The 17,774-nt window shown below is 48.0% G+C and overlaps 2 protein-coding genes across 5 annotated transcripts; both read right to left on the reverse strand.

Moving 5' to 3' along the window:
- Positions 1–13: 13 nt before the first annotated feature.
- On the reverse strand, positions 14–17,301 carry LOC119563170 (shootin-1). Of its 3 annotated transcripts, none has more exons than XM_037876436.1 (8): positions 17,164–17,301; positions 6,217–6,422; positions 5,968–6,154; positions 5,587–5,905; positions 5,261–5,373; positions 5,007–5,202; positions 4,110–4,476; positions 14–542 (listed from the first exon to the last, which is right to left on the reverse strand). In XM_037876436.1, the coding sequence occupies exons 2-8, from the start codon at positions 6,401–6,403 to the stop codon at positions 358–360; spliced, it is 1,554 nt and encodes a 517-aa protein (XP_037732364.1). In that variant the 5' UTR covers positions 6,404–6,422; positions 17,164–17,301; the 3' UTR covers positions 14–357. The 3 variants fall into 3 exon arrangements, 2 of the variants coding, with proteins under 2 accessions (XP_037732364.1, XP_037732365.1); XR_005222114.1 differs by lacking the exon at positions 4,110–4,476 and adding an exon at positions 4,675–4,911 and having other exon boundaries at positions 405–542; XM_037876437.1 differs by lacking the exon at positions 4,110–4,476 and having other exon boundaries at positions 395–542.
- Positions 6,707–17,296, reverse strand: LOC119563167 (eukaryotic translation initiation factor 4G). Of its 2 annotated transcripts, XM_037876428.1 has the most exons (6): positions 17,164–17,296; positions 13,810–15,629; positions 13,294–13,437; positions 12,370–13,239; positions 11,128–12,263; positions 6,707–11,038 (listed from the first exon to the last, which is right to left on the reverse strand). In XM_037876428.1, exons 2-6 carry the CDS (start codon positions 15,608–15,610, stop codon positions 8,723–8,725), a joined length of 6,267 nt encoding a protein of 2,088 aa, XP_037732356.1. In that variant the 5' UTR covers positions 15,611–15,629; positions 17,164–17,296; the 3' UTR covers positions 6,707–8,722. The 2 variants fall into 2 exon arrangements, with proteins under 2 accessions (XP_037732356.1, XP_037732357.1); XM_037876429.1 differs by lacking the exons at positions 13,810–15,629; positions 17,164–17,296 and adding an exon at positions 13,509–13,648.
- Positions 17,302–17,774: the final 473 nt, after the last annotated feature.

Consider the following 17,774-nt stretch of genomic DNA (forward strand, 5'->3'; position numbering starts at 1 on the left):
GATTTGGTTTGGTTAAAAAAGTTTATTCAAGATATTTTTGTGGGGGTTTCTTTGATTAGTTAAACGCGAAACCGGTTTAAATGAACACATTAACCAGGCCTGGTAAAAGTTTGTTATAAGTTAATATTGTCGAGTAAATATTTGTTAGATAAATCAGCTTTGCACGAAGCAGATCCATCCTGAAAGTGGGGCTTATGCTTAGTAAATTGTAAAATGGCTTCAGTTTCTTCCTTGAAAAGGCACACAATAATACGTTTTGAAAATGCACGGAATGTTTGTTGTTCAGGGACAGCTGGGTCCTGAGATTTGAGACCAAGGTAAGTAAGAGAGTGGGTGAGAAGGATGGCAGGAACGGGATTAAAGATCAACTCCGCGGGCCGAGTGCAGGTCCACGCATATCTTGGAGTTGCGGTTCTGCTTCTGACTTATCTCTAGTACTTGGAACATCTCCTTTAGGGCCTCGCTGGTGCCCGTCTTGCGGCGATTGCGCCTCCGCAGGGTCACGCCTCCCGACTTGAACTCGCGCATCAGAGCGTCAAGACCTGGAACAAAAAAGGTTAGACAATGAGACCAAAGGCTTTGTGGCGGTGGAATTACAATAAGAAGTTACTGAAGCTTAACGAACATGCGGTTAGCTGTTAGAGGGAAGAGGTGACAAAACCGTGTCCCAATGGAGCAGGAGCACAATACTTACCCACGTCGTAATCAAGTAAGCCGGGGCCTTTAAAGGACGTTTGTGAAGGTGGCAATTGGTCATAAATCACGGACAAGGCCAAAACGGGTTGATGCGAGCACCGTGTCGGGCACTCAGCAACTGTCACCGTCGACAAATGAAGCTGGACCACGGGACAAGTCAATGGAAATATACGATCTCCCCCACTCCTGCTGTGTGTGTGTGGGTTTTCAATGGGGGTGGGTGCTCAAGGACCAGGAGAAGTGGCGCAATAAAACACGGAAATATAAAACGCACAAATAATAATAATAAGCCATGGCCGGCCGCCCAGCAACAACAACAGAAATGGGGCTTGCGGTTCTGGAGCGGTGCTATGGCTTGTGGCCCCTTCTCGTAAAAATAATAAATTGCGTCCTCCTCTCGTCGTCGAATTTGATACGGTCCGTGGCTTGACAGTTTGGGGCGCAGAAGTGGGCCAGAAACCAACACATAAAGCTGTGCGCCAGCCAAGGCAAGCGTAAAATATAGAAAAAATGCGAGAGCTTCGCTTAAAGCCAAAATTCAGGCAGGCTTCCTCCTTGGGTAGCCGGGGGAGGGCGGGGTTGTGGGCTTGGAAGCCAGGCAAAAGCCTTGTGCTCCAGTTCTCCGGTACTTCGACGGCAAGGCTCGGCACGGGCCCAACTTAAATCAAATTTAAGTTTTCAATGTATCGCATGAAACCGGAAATGGCACTCAGAGACGCAGAGAGCTTTAGTGTCGGCCAGGATATTGGCAAATGTGTGCTGGAATATCCGCTGGCACTCCACCCCTTCTCGGCTCCCATAGACAATTCAGTTAAACCGTGCCATGGTGCACAAACATCAGCCCGCAGATATTCGGCAACGCAGGGCAGGTCATGGAGGTCGGGCTGCCGTAGAAAGTGAAGCTGGTAGCGGGTATTTGGTGGCCATGGCAGCCACACCAACAATGGCTGGCAGCAGCAACTTGTTGTTATGTATACACACGACACAGCCTGGCTTGGACAATATCAGCATTCGCCTCGCTTCGCTCCATCTCGTTCCGGTGCGGAACGCTTCATTTGTTTTCGCCTCCCCGCCGAGCAGGACGACGAGCTTGACTTGACGAGTGCGGCCAGGACACGAGCACGGGCTGATGCCTAGCCCGTAAAGCTGATGTACGGCTGGCTGGCAGCTCAAACGCTTCACGTGCCCCAAGGCAAGCGCGCGCGTTCTCCGCTCCACTCCGCTCGCCAGGTGCTTCTCAGCTGCATGTAGCCAGGATATATATCCGAATAATATACCTATATATAAATCGTCACATTCGTGGCTGTGCGTTTTTCTGGCTTCCAACAATAAGCGCGTTGATTGATTTTGATTTGAATGTGCGCTCGTTACGCATACGACTCGTGGTGCGCGCCAAAAAGTGGGCAACAGAAATGAAACCAGAGCCAAAACAAAACGGAAACGGAAGTGCTTAGTGACAGTGACAGTGTGCAGTGTCAGTGAGCGTGTGTGCGAGTGTGTGTGCCAAGCATGGCCCTGACATTGCTATCTTGATGTGGAGTTTTAACGCCAAGTAAGTGGACCAGTGCAGGATTATAGTCATAAGATAAATCACCTCATTGTAATAAACCTGTAGCTGAACATTCAAGACTAGCTGCCGGATCAATATCTCACATATAAATATATATAGTATGTATAGGTGAAATAGGTATCTCTATTTCCCGTAGGTTTATATAATGTAATCATGCACTTCCTACCCAGCTGCACACACGCACAAAGGGTTCAGCAACAATAATGTACACGAATATATTTACAATGTGATGCGGGCGTATGGGTTGATTTCATTTTCATTGAGCTTATCAGGCAGCCTGCCCCGACATGTGCAGGCGGATGATTTCTCTATTCACAACGGGTTGATTTAAAGTCGGTATTTATATATACATCTGTACATTCCTGCAATCAAAATTGATTCGTTTAATTCGAGAATTCCACAAAAGGGGAAAATTAAATGGCAATGATGACCCACAAGTGCGATGCCAAAATAAACACCTCGGCTTCTCTTTGTGTGCTATATGCTCATATATGTTGTGAAATGATGACAATCAGTAAATCCATCGCTTCGGCGGGGTAAAATTTCAAACCTAATTAAGTTTCCACTAGCTTTTAACTCGCACTGAAGGCATGACAAAATCGAATATTCGAAGGGCAATTGAATTTATTCACAATGATGACATGTAATTAGAGCTTTTGTGACATATATATCTTATACAAGAGAACTTCCAAACTATAATTTCAAAAATCTATAGGTGATAAAGCCTTCAAAATGATAACTCCCTCTAATACCAATAATTCCTGTTGATACCATGCTTGTCCAGGGGATCACTAATACATCTTATCCTAGAGAACTCTTCCAAATACAATTTGCAGTAACGTATTGGCGATAAGGCCAACTTTAAATTTTCCACCCTACAAACTGATAACTCTGGGCAACCTGATTCTTGTGCCAATAATTCCTATTGATACCATGTCTGTCCAGGGCATCACCAACCGCTCCCCCTATCCCTGACCCCTTCAAAAAGCTGCTCGCAAACTTAATTAAGAAGTTGCTGCTGCAGCCGTCGACAGTGAATGGATGGGGGTGGCGGAGAGCCAGCCAGTGAAAGCCTGCATTGAGCCGTAAAAGAAGCCGACGTGTAGGTAAAATCAATTACAATCGCAGACGGGTTGGGTTGCTGCTGTGCTGCCTGTTTTGGGATGGGAATGGGGATGGGGGTGGAGAGGAGCAGGCGGCTCCAGCGGAAGGATGAGTGGCGTGGGCGTAACTGACAATTGACAGCAACAAGTTGGGCCCTTCAACCAGTGGCAGATCTCCGGGACACGGCGACAATGGCAGGCACTTGTCAATGCATGGCTGGTGAGGATTAGCCGCAGACACATGGCTGCTGGTAACATGAGTGGGCTGTCTTGCTGACAGCCTTCTTGAGGCCAATTTCCCGATTTCAGACAGACAATGCAGGCAAACTAATCTGCTCAAATCGATTTAGGCCAATGAAACGCATCGAAAATTCAAGTATTCTGAAGTCTATTCAACTTGGGCATAGTTTCCCATACCCCTAGGGTCCAAGAAGTTCATCTGCCAGCCACTCGATCTCCTTGAGAGGCAGATACTTCTTCCAACAATGGTCAAAAGTTGCTGGTGAACTTTATTAAATTTCAAGCCCTTATGAAAGGTCCCCAAAGTCAAAGAAAAAAGAAAGACAGGGTTGTGAAAGTAAGGCCAAGAAGGGCGAAAGGAAACGTGTTTTTGGGGTCATCAATGGGGCACTGACACTTAATCTTACCCCACTGAAACACACACACACACATCCACTATATTTTATCCAAGGAAACTGGCCTGCTGCAAAAGGAGCTGGATTCTGGGTGGGATTACATACCTGTTGCTGCCTCGGCCTGTACCTGATGCTTCACATTCTCGATGATCTTGTCGCCGCTGCCCTTGCGCAAGCTATGTCCGGCAATGTGGTCACTCAAGCTGCCACCGCCATGGGCACCACCAGCTGCCACCAGTCCTCCGGCAGGGAAAAGTTGGCCTGCCTTTGGAGGAGGCGGTGGCGGCGGCGGAGGAGGAGGTGGCGGTGGAGCAGCCAGCGATTTTTGCTGGTAGAGCGCCAATTGCTCCTCGGCATGATCGGCACGCGTCACTGCCTTGCGCAACTGCTCCTCTAGTATCTCCAACTTAAGTTGTAATTTTTTTAGTTCATCGTTAGTAGTTTTGGCTATAGCCGCATCCATTAGATTTTGCTACAAATGCAAGAAACAAGAACAAGGATAGAACGGGGCGGGCGAGCAGGAGCAGGAAGAGAGCGGGTTGGGTGGATGTGGTTCAGAAAATTAGTGGATCTATCAAAGCATATCTAGGGGGGCAGGTTAGTGCAACGAAAGCCAGGGGATCGTGAGTAAGGGAACAGCTGAATAGCGCACGGCAAGCGAGTTGCTTACGTGTCTCGGTTGGTATTTTTTTTTTTGGTGGAGAAGGAGATAATAGAGGTGAGCTGACCCAGCACCAAAGTTGGAAACAAAAACATGCCCAGCTGGGCACATTCCATGCATTCTCAGATCGTATTATAAATAGGCATTTGGGGAACCGCCTTCACCAGCTGATCTTGTTGTCGCCGATTAGTTGCTCTTGAAGATATTCGAGAACGGCTTGAAAATATCAAACACGCTGCGTGTTTGCTAATGGATTGACAGATGGACAGAATAGACAGTTTGATAGAGATAGCCAAAGACCAAGTGCAAAATCGTAGAGTAACAAGTAACTCGAGACTAACCATTTCCACAATGCGCTCGTTGTGCTCCCTGGCCTGTTGCTGCACCTGGTCCTGGATCTGCTCGAACTCCACCTGCTCGTTCAGCACGCTGGAGGAGGTGCTGGTTCTGGATCCCGGCTGTCCATCGGTCAGATCGCGTGTCTTCGCTGTAAGCTCATCATTGCGCTGCTTCAACTTGATGAGAGCCGCCTCCATTCTGCAGGGTTATACACATTTGAAATAACACATGGGTTTATATTTATTATAGAGTTTACTTCTGGCTAGTTTCCACACTCTCCTTCATGTTTTCTGTCAGCAGCTTGGCCACTTTAGTCAAGTTGGTGTTTTCCGTACGCAGCGCTTCGTTTTCCTCCTCCATTGCATGTTGCTGTATCAGAAATGATAAAAATAAAATAAAGTGTGATCATTTAAATTTGTCATCTATTGAGCACATAATCAGGGTCTGTGATACATATTCAAGCTTTCTAAGTAGAAATTCGTGTGTCTTAAGGTAACTAGTGGGTTGATACGACGTAAGTAGCGTGATTATACGGTCTATTATCTTCCCCGCTTTAATTGATCTTATATCATCCCATCTTACCTGCTCCAACAGCTCTGCCATCTTTTCGTTGGCCTCGTATAACTGCAGCTCCACAGCACTAGTCATATTTTTAAGAGTCAGGAACTCATCGGCCAGGCGCTCCACAAGGTTGCTGGTTATGGGCACTCCTTCCGAATTGACATCGACCAGACTGTCCAGCTCTTGAGTGCCGATACTGTCGGCACTGTCTGTGCTGCCCGACTGCAGAATCTTAAAAAGCTTTCGTTTGAGTTCCACGGATCCCAGAACCGGACGCGGGCTTATTGCAGGTGTCTGATCCTGCTGCTTCTCGCGTATATGCTCCAGCTCGCTGGTGAGACTGGAAATGCCCATACATACTATAAGAAATTGATCTCCTTTCGTTGCAATCTTTTTACATACTTGTGTATCTGATCGACCTTCATTTTGTGCAGCTTATCCAAAGCATTTCGTTCGTTGAGAGCCTTGTTAAACTTTGCGCTCAGCTCCTTGATTTGGGTCTCGAAATCGGTCTGCTGCTGTTGCAGGGACTCCAAAGCCATGCAAACCTTCTCATGCTGAGCCTGCTGCTCTTCCTGTGTGGTTTTATCTGCAAAGGATAAAATAAGATTTGGTCTTCGAAAAAATAATAAAATAAGAAGATACACCTACGGGTTTCAATTTCCAGTTTTAAAGCCTTGTTCTCTTCCCTGAGGGCGATGTTATCTTCCAGCAAAGTGAACATATCGTGCTCCGGGTCCTGCTCATTGTAGTCCGGCTCCCTCACGCGACTCCGGCTGCGCGTCTTGGCCTCCTGCGTTCGGAACTTGGCCACCGGAATGCGTCCGCGTCTCTCCATCTCCCAAAGGTTTTATTGCCTGGAGGAATAAAATGTTCATATTTTTAGTGACTGACAATAAGAATAACTTAAAATTTGCTTACGTTTCGCCTGCGCACAAGCCTTAAAGCCAAATCCTTAACCTCTTATGCTAAGCAATGCAAATGGAACTTAATGCTGCCATCACCAAATGATGAGTGTGTTTTGTTTGGATGTATTGGGTGTGGTAATGGGTATATGAAATGGAGGTGTTGTGTGCTGCATGCCTTGAAGGTGACGAATGGTTCCTGGGGGGATGAGGGCCCACATTGAAACGCCTTGGAGTTTTACTTTTCGATTTTATTATTTGCTGTTTACAATTTCTTCTTGGTTTCTGTTTAATCTTGCCTTGCCCGCCCCTTCTTGTCACCCTATTTTGCCCTGGGTGCCACATGTGTGTGCTTCTGCTGGATTTTGTGTTACATTCGCGTGGATTCTGCTGTTTGCCCTCCTCAATCTTCTGCTTCGACTGCTAAAAATGCAGGACACCAGTTTGCCTTGGTTAAATTTATACCAGAAGTTGGCCGAAAGCATTTGGAATGCCTGCCGAAAATTGCTACGAAACTAGTTAAAGTGCCGCGCCCACTGCTCGATTTAAGCTTTTAAATGGTTTAGCTTGGCTTTAGAAATATTTGCCTGTTAGTGCAGAAGCGTTTCATTTGCCTTCTTTGCTTGAGTTTTCTTTATCTTTTGTCAATTCTTAACTAGTTTAATTTAACTTGATTTTTGCCTTTGTTTTTATGGGTTTTCTTTTGTTTCCTTTGCTAATTACTTATGCGTACAATTTCCTTTGCTTTTGCCGTAAATCAATTTTATATTTTGTCACTTGTAGTGTAAAAATAAAAAAACCTAAAGTTTATACACAAAATTCTCGAGTTTAGTTCAACTCATTTTTTCGCTACTTTTGTTAGTGGCCTCGCTTTAAATATTATATATAATTTTTGAGATTGAGTTGCTTTTCGTTTTCAATTTAGTTTTTAGCTTGTTTTCATTCAATTTTATAAAAATAACTAATTGAAGGCGGCTTAGAGCTCTTTGTTTTTGCTTTTTTCTCTCGTTATATTGTTGTGTATGCTTCTATGCTTGATTAGTTTTTTTTAATATTTTTTTTTAATTTGGTTTAAATAGCTATATAATGTTTTGTTTATATTTTTGAAATTAATATTAGTGTATTTTTTCTTTCCTTTTTACAGCTAAATTTAAGATTTATCTTTGGATAATCATGCTTTGTGTGCTAAATACTTTACATGTCTTTACGAATTTTATAATTTACATTTTTTTAGTATACGTACGTATAATTTTTATAAATTAATATTGTTATAATTTATTTATATATATTTGTTTAATATACGTGAAATTTCTGAGTCGAACAAGAAGCCTCAGAATCGAGATTGGAAATACGGTTCTGTTAGGAAGAGAGGGGTTAATTTGTCGTAATGTTTTGAGCAGTTTGCATTGAAAATACATAAATTAATGCTGATAATCGTTTAAAATAATCAAATAAACAAAACGAATTCATAAAGCTTTGTACTGAAAGGTAAAATTAACAAAAATTCGTTTAAAGTCTAGAAAAGTATGCTAAGCTACGCAGCTAGTTTTATAAATGATGTCCGCTTTAATTTTAATGTTTAACGCAATACTGTGGGTTTACAAAAGTGAATAGTCCATGTGTAAATAAAAATAAATGTATTTATATACCCAGCCTTAATTGGGTAACGCATTGTCAGAACTAAAATTCTTGAAAAAAGTTTTCGACATCGGAGATTCCGTTATACATAGTTTTTCAATTTTTTTGGATTTTCTTTTTTATTTTTTGGATACGAGTAATGTGTAAATATGTTTATCTTTGTGTTGGATTATGACCAAGTCATCGAAAGGGAATCATCTTAGCTTTCATTTAAGGAACGTGTTGTGATACAAATGAAATGGATAATGTGTCTTGAGGGTTTTTTTCAAAGGAAATCTGTGTGCAAAAACAAAGAATTTTCGTTTTGACAGATGTATTCATCGTACAACATATAGGTGTATGGAATACTCGTTCACAGATCTACTTATCGTACAACAAATATGTGTTGGGGCGACACTTGGTCTATGTCACCCACTGTGGGTTGCAAGATTCACAAGCAAAATTTAAGGCTGATCGTTTGAGTAATGTTCTTGACTGGACACCTACGACCGCGCCTAGTCTAAGGATTGGGTTCAAACGATGTTGCTGTATGCTTCAGTTGATGGTTGGTAGTTTGCTTCGTTGTGGTGTTTGGTTTGGTTGCAATCGGTAGCTGCTGGTTGGTATTACTTCAACTACATCTCATCGATGAAGCCACGCAGCTTGTCGATTAACGGGCGTCGGTAAAGGGTCGAGTGCGCCATCTCTAGCTTATACCACTTGTCAAACGACTCCTTGGGGATCACCTCGCTCTCGTACAGCACGCTGAACGTACTGCAGATGGTCTCACTGGCGGCCATATCGTCCTCACCTTCGGTCATGAAGTGCTGCTGCAGGGAATCCACGGCTTCGTCTATGCAAGCGATCTCCAGCGCCTCCTGGGCGTCGATGCAGAGTCGCAGCAGTGGTGTGCATCGGCTGCGAAAGCTCTCCGTGTTCAGCTGCGGCGGCCTCGCGTTGCCGCCGCTCTTGTTCTTATGGGTATTTGTCATCACAGTCAGCGCGAAATCACAGCACAGGAACCTAGTGAGCTGCCTCACAAAGTTGTCGTTGATGGCCACATTGGTGTTTATGTAGTCGATGGCCATGTCGCAAGACAGGGCAAGCAGGTATCTAATCCGCTCTATGTGCTCCACCGACGACCGTGGCGTGGTGGGCGCCTTGGCTTTGGCATGTCCCTGACCCTGGCCGGGCCCGTTGTCCAGGAAGTAAAAGCTGTGCGCCTGCACAAACTCTCTATACTTGCGAGAATCGTTCCAGAACAGCTGCCCCCGATCCAGTTTGTAATCGTTGTGCCACAGCTTGCGGGCATAAGCGGCTCCGAACTCCTGCACAAAGTAGCTAACGAAGGCGTACACAAAGCGCTCCGTGAAGAACAAGTCATCTAACCAGCGCCGCTGCCAAACGTCCTTTAGGTCCAGTTTGCCCGAGTGAATAATCGGTCCCAGGAACTCGAACACATAACCCCAGCCGTTTGGCACGTCCACCAGCAGATCGGGGAAGTCGTCGCCGAAACGAGAGTACGCCTTTCCAAAGACTTCCTTGTCAACGGCTTCCTTGCCCATGAGGTAGGCAAACACATTGCCGCAGGCCTGACGATGCTGGCGCTTCACCATCGACTTATGCAGATACTCCATCAGAAGGTAGTGCAGAGTTTTCGTTTGCTGCGAGCCACTGTGCGAACGCCAAATGGCCAGCACCTCCGGTTGCCAATCGCGCGTGTTCAGTGCCTCTTCGACCATCTTAGTAACGAGCTCCTGGCATTGTTTGCTATTAAAACTGGCATCTGGTGACTGATCCACGTGACTCCTGTTACCACTGGCAGCCGTCATGGGTGTGCCCAAGGTCGGCTGAGGCTGCTGATACGGGGAAAATCTGTAGTTTTGGCCAGGTCGTTTTAGCAACGATGTGGGTGGAGGAACATTGGACGAGTTGACTGTCGACGAGCTGACCGGACGGTTGCCCTCATTGCGCCACTGGTAATGCGAAGGGTTTCCTAATTTGGCAAGTGTATTATCGCTGGCGCTGCTGCTGCTAAAACGCAGTTTGCTGGGATCAATGCTGAGTGTCTGGTTCTCGTGGTGCTGCTTGTTGGGCATCTTCTGCATGAAGTAGTTTCCGCCGTCGTGACCATGCTGGTGGTGATGCTTTTGCTGCTGGTGATGCATCGATTGCTGGTGCTGGTGCTGGTTCATTCCACCACCACCTCCACGCCCTCCGCCACTGCTGTGGTGCGACTGATCCTTGGAATCGTCGTGCGGTTTGTGCCGCTGCTGTCCACGTCCACCCTGCTGTCCTGTCTGGTGTGCGGTGACTGGCTGATCCCAGTTGCGCAATCTCAGGTCGAGCACATCCTGCATCATGAATCGCACCCGACTACTGATCTTGATCTGCACCTGCCCGCGGTGCGACGTTCCTCGAGAACGGTTTATGATGTCCTGGATGCGGCGGAATATCTTCTCAATGCGATCCCTCAGCTGGTACTGCTCAGGTAGGCTAGCCTCCAGCAAATGGCCCACAGTAGTCAACAATTTGCACATATACTCCAGCTTCTCCTCGCAACCGTGTTCGAGCAGCGATTCCACGCAGTTCAGTACTCGGTCGCTGGTCAGCGACTGCAGCTTAAAGAGTTCGCCGATGAAGCGCACAGTTCCCCAGGCACGTCGTCGGAACTGGTACTCCAGGTCCTCCATTTCGGCGCGCAGCTCCGTTTTTCTTGCCGGGTCCGAGCACTGACTGATGCGATCCATCGTGGGCTGCAATTTCTTGGCCTTCGCGTTGGCATCGTTTACATTCGACTCGAACTCATGCTGAATCCGCGTAATCAGAGAGCTGGTGAAAAGCGACTTATTTTCGGCCTTGATTTCGTGAAATAGCACCTTGCAAAAGCGGGCATAGGTGGGCGCAAAGTTCGGCTCGCTAATAGTCTTTTCAAAGATTAGCAGCATGACCTGCAAAGAAATTGATATAACGTTAGTTGTATTTAACTTATTTAAACCATTAATTAGCCAAACATATATCCAATTAAAAGTCAACTTACGTTGGTCATTTTGGCTTCATTGTCCATCTTGATGCTGGACATCTCCTTAAGCAGCACGTCAAAGTTGTCGGGGGTTAGCTTGTTGAGGATACCGCGCACCTTCTTCAGTACTCCCTCCACGTCGTCTTCTTCGTCCTGACCACCGGCCATGGACACGCGGCGCAGCATACCCGGCTGCCATGCATTCTCGCACTCAGACAGCTTGATCTCCTCCTTAAGCGAGAGCTGCACCCGAATGATATCCATGTGACGCTGATTTGAGTTCATACCACCGCCTCCGCCACCTCCCATGTTGCCCATGCCGCTCGATCCTCCCATCTGCGGATGTCCATCGTGGTGCTTCTTATTGGGTCCGTGGCCACGACCACGCTTGCCGGGCACATAGTCCATCGATTCGTTGAAGCTCATATGTTGGTACTGCTGGATGTGCTGGCTGTGGCCGTGACTATGGTGCTGCTGCGGTTGCTGCTGGCGGGAGACGAACAGCTGGGAGATGCAGTCGCCCTTCTGGCAGGGGACAAGCGGTGGCTTGCGCGAATCAGATCGTTTGGAAAGCTCACGCAGTGTTTCGATGCTGTAGCGATAGTTTTTGGGTACTTGGGGAGCGGGACTAGGGCTTGGACTCTTCGAGTTGGGTACCTTTTGCTGACTGGCTTTGGGTGATCCCGGTGCTTTGCCGGTTGCCTGATGCAGGGGAGAGCTCTTCTTGCTACCTTCGCTCTTCTCTCCAGAAATCGGTGTATTAACCTTGGGAGCGCAATCTACATTATCCGCACTCCTGCTGCTCTGCGAGGAGTCGTCCTCCGCGGCCTTGCTGATCGTCGAGCTTGACCATGTGGAGCTGCATATGAAACCTGTGTCGTGACGTGCCTCTTCATGGAAATCCCCAAACTTGATTTCCACCTCAGCATTCTCCTCGGACTTGTCCTTGCCACCAGATCCTTCTGGGACTGGGTCATCTTCCTCGCACACAGAGCTGCTACTGTTCAGGAACTGCAGCTGTTGTGTTTCCGAAGGGGCGGCGGATGTGTTGGGACTGCCCTTTTGCAGGAACTTGGCCACAATCTCTTCGTTAGCTAAATGCTTTACCAGCTTTTCTTCGGAAATATTCGTCATGCTGTCCTCCTTGCCGTCAGCTGGGGAAGATACCATTTGTTTCAGTTATTACAATTACATTTTGAAACACTAATAATAATAAAAATAAAAAAAATTATATTAACTTATCTTTACATCTTTACTCACATTCAGGATCGCTGTCTGCCTCCGCGTCGATGTCATCCTCATCATTATTGTTGTTGTTGCTCGACAACTGCTCCTTGGGATTGAGCATGGGGTCTCTTATAGTAGAACTTACGTTAGGATTATTTCTAGTTGCACTAAGCTTATCAGTCGTCGGGTGCGCAGTCGCCTTGTCATCGACAGCCGTCGTTCCTTGTTTGGTGGTTGCTGCTGCCGTGGTTGTTGTCAGAGTGGTTGTTGATGTTGTGGTCACTGTGGCAGCAATGTTATTGTTTGTGTTGATCTCTGGCGCGCCGTTGCCATTGCCCTTGCCATTGCCATTGTTGTTCTGCCCTTTGCTGCTTGTGGTGCTTGTTATCGAGGATTTCTGTTTCTTCTTCTCCAGCTCCTTGGCCCGTTTTTGGGCCTTGCGCTGGTTTTTGGTGGAATTGGTGATGGTCGTGTTGCCGGCGAGCAGGGAAACGGCGGCTGAGATGCGTGAAGCGGCCGGTATCACTGTAGTTGAGTGTCTTCCTTGAATCTGCTTGCCCTGCTGCAGGCTATTCACTGGCTGATTCTGTAGCTGTCTGGAGGCATGGGTCGGCGTGGAGGCTGCCGACGAGGAGGCCCCCGAGCTGGTCGTGGTCGAGGTAGCGGGCGGAACGTTTGACTTCCTGTTGGGTGAGCCCGCTGTTGACTTGGCCGGCACCGGAACAGCTGTTGTAGCTATCGACTTGGTTGGCTTCTGTTGGGCGACACGAGAAGCTGGCGGCGGTGTCGAGGGTCTGGCTGGTGTCAGCATCGGCTGGCTTCTGGACAGGATGGAGATTCCGGGGCAAGCGCTGGCCGCTGCCTCGGCTACGTCATTCGCTATGGATGTGGGCGTAGCGGTGCCTGCAAACAATGTCATCAGTCGATGTCTTATTATTTAAGTTTGTTACCACTCACTTTGCTTGTTGGCCGATTTGGGCCGCTGCTTTTTTGCCTGCTCTTGGAACAGAACGGGCTGCTGGCCCGCGTCGACGGCTTCGGGCAGATTCAAATCCGAGTGTACTAGCTGTAAGCTATCGTGGGTTTCCGTGGCATTGTCCACTGCAAGAGGAACCATTAGATTTGTACACTTAAAGCACGGCCAACTTCGGCTTGCCGAATGCGTTACATACCCTGGGATGGTTTTGTAGTTGAGTCGACTTGTTTACAATTTCAAAGTTTTTTGTTTGGTTTTGTTACAATTCTATTTAAATTTATGTACGTTATAATTTTGAAGTCAATTTCTAACTGCTTGTTAATAACAATCTGATAAAATCAGGTTGCTGTGATACTTTCTTCATTTATTAGTATAAGTATTAATATTCTGGCAAAACTAAAGTCGAAATATAGGGCAAACAAAATAAAAATAGTTTAACAGGTGGGACTGACTGTTAAACGACGGCTTTGCCAAGTGAATCGCTTTTATGAACTCACCGTCACTGTACTGCCAGAAGCTTAGATGCTCCTCGGTGTTGCCCGAGTGGGCCAGTATGTCCTTGACAATAACGCTGATCTGATCCTTATCCGTGGCTCCAGGGGGAGGGGATGGGCGGACTTCCTGGCCCACAGGATTATCACCAGCAAACACCATACCAGGCACCTTTTCCAAGGAAACGGACTGACTAAGAGAGGTCGCCGAGTTCAGAGTTTGCATATGCTGGTCCACCACTGAGCCCGACAGAATGGATGACGCCGAGGCGGAATCCATGAGGATGGGCGCCTGAAAGAGGCACATGGTGCTATCCGAGTCCAGAGCCGTGCTCGGTGTTAGCGTCGAGTTCGAGTCCTTCTTAATAAACACCGAGCTATTCGGATCCAACACGTTCTCCTTGGTGTCCGGGTGGATAATGGGAATGGCATATTTGCGCTTGCTGACCTTGTCGCTATTGGCCCCCAGTTGTGGTTGGGCTGCGGCCACAGGCGGTGTAGGCAGCGAAGTGGTTGAGAAACCACTGGCCACAGCCGGAACTCCTGTCACACTCGGCACAGTGGGCAAAGTAGTGGCGCTACTGCTTTGCAAGTGCGGCGCATAGGTGTGCAATCCGCCTGGCGGTTGGGGAAGCGGAGCCGTCATTCCAGCTGGAGCCAACATGGGCGCCGCGGCCATCCCTGCTGGCGGTCCCGGACCCAAGCCCGGCATAAAGTTCGGCAGATGAAAAGCAGCCGCTCCGTTCAGGGCACCATTGCGCGAGTTCATCATGGGAGCCACCGCTGCCGGAGCGGGACGTGGTGGATTTCCCGGCGCCACGGCGTATGTGGCAAAGTAGTTTAGATGCTGGGCGGCAGCAGGAGTTCTCTGGCCTCCACGGAGGTTGCCTCGATGCGAATTACCGGCATTAACCACATTGTTTCCAGCAGTGTTCTGAGTCGTGGGCCCCAGTTGATAGAAAGCTATCGCCTGCGTTTGACCAGCTCCAGCTGCCCCACCGGGTCCTTGCTGTTGACCATTTGGCGGAAGCTGCTTTTGCTGCGGCGGCGGATAGAAAGCGGCCGCCGGAGTTCCGGCCGTTCCGTTCGTGGGAAAGGGTACAGCCGACTGCATACCCATCAGTTGTCCGGTCTGGTTAAAGGGTACATAGGTCGCCGCAATGTAGGTGGCACCCGCTCCACCCGCATTTCCTCCGGCGGGAGCGATCAGGCCAGCTGATTGCTGAAAGTGGGGCGGTAGGGTTGGATTGCTCAACGCACGGGTTAGGTTGGGGCTGGCCGCCACTCCATTGGCTCCGACATGGCCTACGTTGTGGGGATGTCCCAGGGAGTTGTTGTTGGCGGCGGCGCTCAGTTGGAGGGCAGCGCCGCCGCCGCCATTGGCATTGTTGTTAACCGCCGCGCTGTGGGCGGTGTAGGGCGGCGGCGGCTGGGTATTGTAAAAGATGACCGGCTGATGGTGCGCCTGGGCCTGGGCTTGCACCTGCTGCTGCTGCTGTTGTTGGTGCTGCTGCTGCTGTTGGATGTGTTGCTGGATTTGCTGCTGTTGCTGCTGCAGCAACTGTTGCTGCTGATGATGGTGTAGACCGCTATGGTTTGGGACAAACAGCGCGTGGGACTGCTGCTGCTGCTGCTGTTGTTGTTGTTGCGCTGTCTGCTGTTGTTGCTGCTGCTGCTGCTGTTGCTGGAGGTGATGGTGATGCGAGTGCGCCGCCGCCTGGTGGTGCTGGGCTTGGTGGTTGTGGTTCTGCTGATGTGTCGACTGTGGCCTGGTTCCCTTCCCACCCCCTCCCTGTTGTGGGTACATAGGAGGACCTTCGGAGGATCTGCACACGCACTCAATCGCACGGTCACACGCAAAGGCACAGGCACACACGGAGAGTTAAGAATACCGCGGCCGGAACAAAACAGATGTACAAATTGTAATGTTAGTAAGATGGAAATGGAAGTGAAACTGGATATGAAGATGGCGATGTGGGCATATTATGGTTTGGGTAAAAGCCGTGGAGTGCATGCATATGAGTATCGAATCGAATGGTTGAGGAAGCAAAAGCAACCAAAAAGCAGCATGCAAATCGTGTGGTTAGATCTTATGACTAAATACTTCAAACTACACGAGTGCACTCCCTATTTCCCCCCTTTTTCTGCCAGTTTTTCACTTAATTGAGCTATATAATTGGTATGTGGAGTATGATGTCACCCGCGGGGCGTGTTGTACATCCAAAATGCTTTCGAAGATGGCCCGCCACACACCTTATCGGCGGTTTTATCAATAGACTAGTCACTTTCGGTACCCGTACAGTACTAGCGGATGGGTGACACACAGTAACAAGTGGCGCTATTAGTCAGTGCTGGCCTTAAAGCGGAACAGCACAAAGGCGGCCACAAAGAGGCGGCCGCAGCCAGCGGACGTGGGAGGTGAGCGATGGTCCGCTGTCGCCTGTTTGGCCACAACCAGTTTGGCATTCCGTCAGCACTTTCCTCGGCACAGTGGAGACCACCAGAACTGGATCACTTAAAACTGTTTACGATGGGATTTAGTTTTAATTCGACTAAACGAAAGTTCTTTGTTGTTTTGTTAAGCAAATTTCATTAAGCTGGGACAATGCTGATTGATAAGAATATGACAGTTGCATCATCATATACGTAGGTAGCTGAAGTAGCAACGATCGGTGCGAAAAGTGTTTACTCGGAAAATTGAGCGCCAGAACTATTGAAGTTCATATTACCAAACTTAACATAAACAAAGCTCTTAAGACATTTTAGTCGTAGGTGTTGCCAAAGTATTTTATAAGGTATTTTTCTGATCGAATTGATATTACTAAAGGGATACTTAGATCTATTTGTGGCCTTTTTGCAAGTCATTATAAAATTTAAGAAAAGGCACACTCTTTTTTCCAATAATCTAGACCTCTGGTTGAGCTTTCTGGCCAGATTCCACTGTACTGTGAGACCATTGCAGCTCTGTGCTGGCCTAGAAAAACCAACTCCGCTGCAGTTTGAGGCCAAGCACCTCCAAACACCAAGGAGAAAACCTGTTTTCCAGCCAGCAAAGAAGCTGCCGCTGCAACCAGAGTATGGGACCCCTCTTTTCACTCGATGGCGAGGAAAACGAAAACCTGGCTGGCAGAGATGGCTCACTGGTTTCTCGTTTGTTTGTAAACAAAACCAGTTGGACCCATGTGTGGGTGCCGATCCAATTGGGAGTGCACTCGTATTCGTATTGGAGACTGTGTGATGGGCGAGGTGTTGTTGTGCACTAAACTAAGAAACTAAGGAACCAATAACTAAGGCGAACTATTTACACAAAGAATAAATTTGGAATGCGAGTAGTGAGAGGTAAACAAGTGGAGAACTTACCGCTTCCTGTGCTGCTGCTGCTGCTGCTGTCCCTGGGGACTCCACTCGCTTGGTAGATGTGGTGATCCTACTGGTATGCGGTGTATCCTGATGCTAGGACCGCTGCCCGAAAAGGCAGTGGTTGCGTTACGCTGAGATCCTAATGGGGGGGATCTTGACTCCTGGTCAAGCCCTACGCCTCCTCCTCCTCGTGGTGGTTCGCTGTATCCGGAATACTCCGATGTCTCAGATATTCCATGTAGAAAAATACGCGAGCTCTACGATGGACAGGCACATCCACATTTGTGCAGACGGACGAGGGGCACGTACACGTACATACGTACAAAAATATACAAAATAACGGTACGGCTAGTGCTAAATTTTCACGGTAATTTGTTCTGTAATTGGGCGTCAGAGGGGAAAGATAAAACGTGTGCTTAAATTTGGCATTTACAAGAAATTACAATTTGATTGAAATTCTACGAATTCCCGAGCAGCGCCTGCTACGATTTTCCTTTTCCCACTCTCTCTCTCTCTCTATCTCTCTCCTCTTGTCCAGCTGAGCAGCCTCAGCCCCAGATTGAGAATGGAAAATGGCCAGGTATTTCGTATTTTGACACTGCTGGCAGGGG

This window comes from Drosophila subpulchrella, chromosome 3R (assembly GCF_014743375.2).
Source record: "Drosophila subpulchrella strain 33 F10 #4 breed RU33 chromosome 3R, RU_Dsub_v1.1 Primary Assembly, whole genome shotgun sequence".
NCBI lineage: Eukaryota > Metazoa > Arthropoda > Insecta > Diptera > Drosophilidae > Drosophila > Drosophila subpulchrella.

What these genes read in the sequence shown, in the direction of transcription:
- LOC119563170 (XM_037876436.1), bottom strand. Translation starts at nt 6,403, where the DNA reads ATGGAGAGACGCGGACGCATTCCGGTGGCCAAGTTCCGAACGCAGGAG. An exon ending in AAAACTGGAAATTGAAACCC is followed by an intron (nt 6,155 to 6,216) that starts GTAGGTGTATCT and finishes TATCCTTTGCAG; the next exon opens with ATAAAACCACACAGGAAGAG. An exon ending in AGTGTGGAAACTAGCCAGAA is followed by an intron (nt 5,203 to 5,260) that starts GTAAACTCTATA and finishes ATAACCCTGCAG; the next exon opens with AATGGAGGCGGCTCTCATCA.
- LOC119563167 (XM_037876428.1), bottom strand. Translation starts at nt 15,610, where the DNA reads ATGTACCCACAACAGGGAGGGGGTGGGAAGGGAACCAGGCCACAGTCG. An exon ending in CAAATCGGCCAACAAGCAAA is followed by an intron (nt 13,240 to 13,293) that starts GTGAGTGGTAAC and finishes CATTGTTTGCAG; the next exon opens with GCACCGCTACGCCCACATCC. An exon ending in ATGAAGCCAAAATGACCAAC is followed by an intron (nt 11,039 to 11,127) that starts GTAAGTTGACTT and finishes ATTTCTTTGCAG; the next exon opens with GTCATGCTGCTAATCTTTGA.